Genomic DNA, 5,504 nt, shown 5'->3' with positions numbered 1-5,504 from the left:
TTATTATTATTATTATTATTATTATTATTATTATTATTATTATTATTATTTTGCCATTTTTAATTCTTTTTTCTTTCATTTTTTAATAGTTTTGATTATTTTTGTAGTGGTAGTAGTAGTGAAGGGTAGGGAAGGGTATGGGCGTAGACGTAAGTGGGTTATTGGTAGACAAAAGAAAAATTATTTTACATGAAACTCCGACATTTTTCAAAAATAGAACTCTAGATAAAAAAAATATTTTTTTTATTTAACTATAAATTTGGATAGTAAAAAATTTTATATATTCCAATAGACTATTTATTTTTAACACAATTTTATCACTCCAAAAAATATATAATGTCTTTTTCTATATTTTATTTTCACTAGTTTCTCTCCAAATTGTTATATTATTTTCTACCATTAAATATTGAAATACTTTAAATGTATTTAAATATAAAGGGTGAGTTTAGCTCTCCAAAATAGTCTTTTGGATTTTGGAATATAATATTAAAGGGTGACTTTTTATAATAGAAAGCATCTTATTTTTAAATAACCTCTTAGAGATGCTCTTACAAATGAAATCGACAGACAGTTGTGGATCCAAGATCTTGAGTGAGCATGGGCGACCATTGACCATCGACTTCAATAAAATTTTAAAATAAAATATATCGATTACTTTGCTAAAACTGGATATGTATAATTTTGTTATAGATATGTGACTCAGTGAAGCTTCATGGACCATCGCAGAGGAATGCATACGATTTATAATTTCAATCTAGAAAACGAATAGAAACTTCGAAAACCCCAAAAAGGGAAAAAAAAAATTAAATACAAGAGCTCAGATTGATCGAACCGAATGGTGGTGGCCGTGGTGCACCCATTCACAATAAATACTTGAAATTCTATAATCTATTCCATTAGTTTCTACACGAAACCAATTTAAGTTAGCTACTGATTTCTAATTCTCTCATCTCTTGAGAAATTCTATTCATTTTGTTTTGTTGAAATAAAAATTCCGTTCGAATTATTTTTCAAAAAATAAAATTTCTTCTAAGAAATTTTAGTTTGAGTTTTTTTCATTCGAGAAAAATACTATCAGTAATTTGGTTTGACCGACGGAATGGTATAGTGCAATACCAACTTTGGAAGAAGTGATATATCTTGAATATGGACGTTCAATGATCATTTGATACTAGTGCAAGGGGGTGAAATTTGTCTTAAAGAGATTTGCTTCGACATAATTCACTTCATATATATTTCGTTCTACTCTTTTTTAATTGTACTTTACCTTAAATCTTTATTAAAATTTTAAGAAAGACCAAAAAGAGGCGAAGACTTGAGAGTGCACAAATTAAGAGCTATTTACATTTGTCGAATTTTGACCCAAGTAAGGCTAAATAGGGATTGAATGGGTTTAATTCAGTGGACATCAATCAATTTTAGATTGATTTGGATACTGAGGAGATTGTCACCTAACTGACCCGGGGGGGGGGGGGGGGGGGGTGTGTGGAATTTGTTCGTATCCCAAGAAACAAGAAAGAAAGGGATCCACATAAACAAAAAAAATAATGCAATCAAACAATTCTTTCAAAATTCAAGACTTTCCTTAGCGATCGAGCGCCCATACTCGACTAGATAAACAAACAAGCCTCGGACATCATGTATTTTTTCGTCTGAAGTCAATTTAAAAATGACGGCCATGAATTGATTAGGAGGTGGGACCAAACTTTAAGTATACACGTTAACCTTCAAAAAACGTGTCAACAGGTGTCGTTCACGATGATGTACACGTAGACGTACTCCTTAGCACGTTGAATTTGAGCTTAAACACATGTTCCATTATTGATCAAATATACTTAAGTAAATAAGCAAGATAAATGCTTTTAAAAGAGGACAATACGGAACAATGAGTAAATTTATGTAGAGAGAAATAGACCATGCTCTTTTATACATCTAGAGATTCATCTCTTTAAAATGTTTCAAAGAACGCTATTTATAGTGATCAGGCCGATGTTGTCACCGTTGAATTAGATCTACGTGGCTTGATTTGCTAGATCCTGGTTTCGCATCATCCGATCTTACATTAATTATATTGACAGACGTTTGACAAGGGATCAATCGCCCTATACTCTTACATTCATGATATCTATTTAATGAGGACGTCACATCAATCAGTCCTAAAGATACATTTATCAGACCCACTTATGAGAGTCAAGGACCTCGGGTGTGAAGGGGTTTGACAGAAGGAGAAAATTACTTCAACTTGACGTAAAAAAGACCACTTGAGGGAGCTTCAGTTGAGGGACCTCGGATATTAGAGAGGACCATTCCGGAGCACTTCAAAAACCTTTTCTTTATAAAACCGTTGAGTGCCATGTGTAAGCACATGGGACTTCCACGTGGTCACATTACATTTGGTCAATAACACGTGTGAATGAGGTTGTCTGCATATAGTCTATCAAGATGGAACTTTGCTGGCGAGAAGAATCATAGGTTGATATTTTTTAGCACTATCAAGATTTATAGAGTTACAAGGTGATGTTTGAGTTGCGCATTAGAGCTCTACTCACACTTCAATGACTCATGTTCTTCGAATACGATGTGTACGTAAAACAATTATAGAATAATAATACTAAACAGTATTTGTAAAGTGTAATTCCAGAATGGTCGGTAGTACCTGCACTCGCTTATTTGTGAAAGATGTAATGACACCCTCAATTAACTTGAGAACAGAATATTTATCTTCACTGGTTCACAAATTATTATACATATAGTTGCTACAAATCGAAGTTACATGGACAATAAATCACACCCTAAATCGTTCTGAAACATTCCTCTGTAATATCTGATGCATCATATATTTCTTCTTTTGAATAAACTGACCTTGAGACCATGTTTCATTTGAATTATAATAGAATCATTAGGAGAAACTGGATGATTTTCCACCACTTGAATATGGTAGTTATAGATAATTGTAGCTGCAACCATTTTCATCTGGATGAAAGACATGTCTTTTCCTAGACAGGTTCTTGGTCCGGCATTAAATGCTGGGAACTTGAACGATGGTTCGTGCTTGATTCCTCCTCTTTCATCGGAAATCCATCTCTCGGGCTTGAATTCTAAGCAATCCTTTCCCCAAATCTTTTCCATTCTTCCCATTGAATAGAAAGAGAGCAGCAGCTTTTTGTTTTGATTAATGCGGTGACCACTTGGGATAGTATCTTGTTGAATTGGAGCTTTGTGTTCAAAAGCCACAGGAGGGAACAGCCTTAGAGACTCGCATATAGCCCCGTGGAGGTAGACTAATTTACGCGACTCCTCTACATTGAAAAATCTCCATTTCTTATCCTTCGTGGCGTGCAATTTCGTCTCGATTTCTTCTAGTATCTTGGATTCTGCGGACGAGTTAGTCGAAACGAGCCAGAGTAGCCAAGTAAGAGAAGTGCTTGTGGTGTCTCTGCCTGCTAACATCAAATTCAAAAAGGTGTCCCTTAGAAAGTCTATTGAATCACCAGGAGCAACATTTTTTTCTTTACATGCCTTTCTAAAGGCTGTTAAGAAATTAAAATCGTAGTCTTGTTCTTCGATTACTTTTTCGTTTGAAACACACGGATATACAAATTTATCAAAAGCTTCCCAAGCTCTTATGAGCTTCTTTTCTTTTCCAATTCCCAGCCACTTTTGCAGCTTCCAAATGCTTTCTGGCAAAATGTGCCTGTGCAACAAGGCTTCCACAGCATCATTGAACGCCTTCTCACATGGAATATAAGGTAAATCAATAGACAAACTCCTAGGATCATAATTCAGTACCAATTTACAGATACTATCAAAGGTGAACCTCTGCAAAATGTCTTGCAAATCGACCTCCACTCCTCGTTCAACGAAATAGTCGAGCACGGGTATAAGTCCATTTTCGACCTTGTACCAAACAGCCCTCTCCAAGAAAATATTGAACTTGGCATTACTCATGATTGACAAAGTTGTTCTCCTGTGAAATTCCCACAGTTCAGAATCAGCATTGAAAATCCCATCTCCCAGAATATCAAATATTTTTCTGAATTCGGGGCCCTTTGGATAGTTTGCAAAATTTTTGCTCAAGATATAGTGGATATTTGCAGGATCACAAGTGACCACCATGTCCATATCACCAAACCAGGGCCCTTTAACCTCAACTGTTCCCCCCGATTCATCAAGCATATCTGTCGTAAAATCATGGATTCGATGCGCATTTCGAAGAATTCCCGGCAACATGCCAACCAGAGGCCAATCTGTTGGCATGGAGCTTTTGTTCCAACTTCTAATTCTAAAGAAATAAAGGATAATTATGCATAGCAGAATCAAAAAAATCTCAGGGTATCCAAAAAAGATGGCCATTAAAGTCGAGAGGTATAGAATATCAGATACTTTCTGGTTTTAACATAACCGTGCTCTTGCCGTTTAAAGCAGCATATAATATTCTTGTTTCCACTGGCGGACCCAGTGGGGGTCGTGGATTCACGTGACCCCTTAACTTTTGAGATTATTTTATTTATTTATTTATTTATTTGAAATAAAGTGCTATTTGGTAACGATTGAAATATAAATTTTTAATTTAAATCAAAGTTACTATTTAATTTTAATAACATATTTCATGACATCCTTAACTTTTATCAAAATTTACTAAAAATCTAATCTTAATCCTGACTAAACAGGGATAAAATCACAATAAATTTGAATTTTTTCTCTTTTCTCTTGCTCTTACTCTTTTCCTTACGTCTTTTATTAAAACTTTAACCTTTTTAATTTTTTAAAATTTGTCTATAATTTCTCCACAAATTATTACATTCACTACAAATTTTCAACTAATTAGTATCTAAATTTGTATTTTCTCCTATTCTATTTGTGTATATAGAATTTGTCTGAAATGATTCTATCCAATTAACTTATCTTTAAAAAATTGTGTTTATTTGACTGATTATTAATATTAAATATTAGTCATATATTTTTTCTTTCAATTACTCGAGTTGATTGTTTGTATCAAATACGCTATAAATTTTTTAAACGTAAATATGTATTTTCTTGTGATAGGTAAAATATTAATAAAATGACTATTCGAAATTAAATGGATGAAAATGATTAGCAAAATATTAATGAAGAAATATTTATAAATGTAAATATGTATTTTTTTCTGATTAAGCATGAATTATTTAAAAATTTAGAACAAAATATTCGATTTGTACAGAGTTTGATTATGCCCCCTAATTCAAAATATCTGCGTCCACCCCTATATGATTCTAATTTATCATATGTTGCTATCTGCTTCTTTATTATACTATAATAATTTGATTTTATAGCATAATTAGGTAACCTTTGGTTTGCAAAGCAATTTTTGCTTTCTGGTTTAAGACGAAAACTAGTTGCAGTATTAAACACGATAATGCCGTGGCTACTTCGATTGTTAACACCTTCGCTTGGATTCTAGAACTATAGTATTTGCAAGTAAGTGAGAAAACGACAATTGTACAACTGCTTGTATATACTCCTGG

General features: G+C 33.3%; 1 protein-coding gene across 1 annotated transcript; it reads right to left on the bottom strand.

The window, feature by feature from the left end:
* Window positions 1-2,643: 2,643 nt before the first annotated feature.
* Window positions 2,644-4,390, bottom strand: LOC111383361 (alkane hydroxylase MAH1-like). Its single transcript, XM_023007471.1, has one exon. It carries the CDS (start codon window positions 4,351-4,353, stop codon window positions 2,833-2,835), a length of 1,521 nt encoding a protein of 506 aa, XP_022863239.1. The 5' UTR covers window positions 4,354-4,390; the 3' UTR covers window positions 2,644-2,832.
* Between the last annotated feature and the right edge of the window lie 1,114 nt (window positions 4,391-5,504).

The sequence above is a fragment of the Olea europaea genome, unplaced genomic scaffold, assembly GCF_002742605.1.
Source record: "Olea europaea var. sylvestris unplaced genomic scaffold, O_europaea_v1 scaffold2666, whole genome shotgun sequence".
Lineage (NCBI taxonomy): Eukaryota > Viridiplantae > Streptophyta > Magnoliopsida > Lamiales > Oleaceae > Olea > Olea europaea.
Note: the sequence above shows the minus strand (reverse complement) of the source record. Positions and strands in the feature narration are given on the sequence as shown.

Excerpts from the sequence above, each read along its gene's own strand:
- LOC111383361 (XM_023007471.1), bottom strand. The coding sequence starts at position 4,353 with ATGGCCATCTTTTTTGGATACCCTGAGATTTTTTTGATTCTGCTATGC.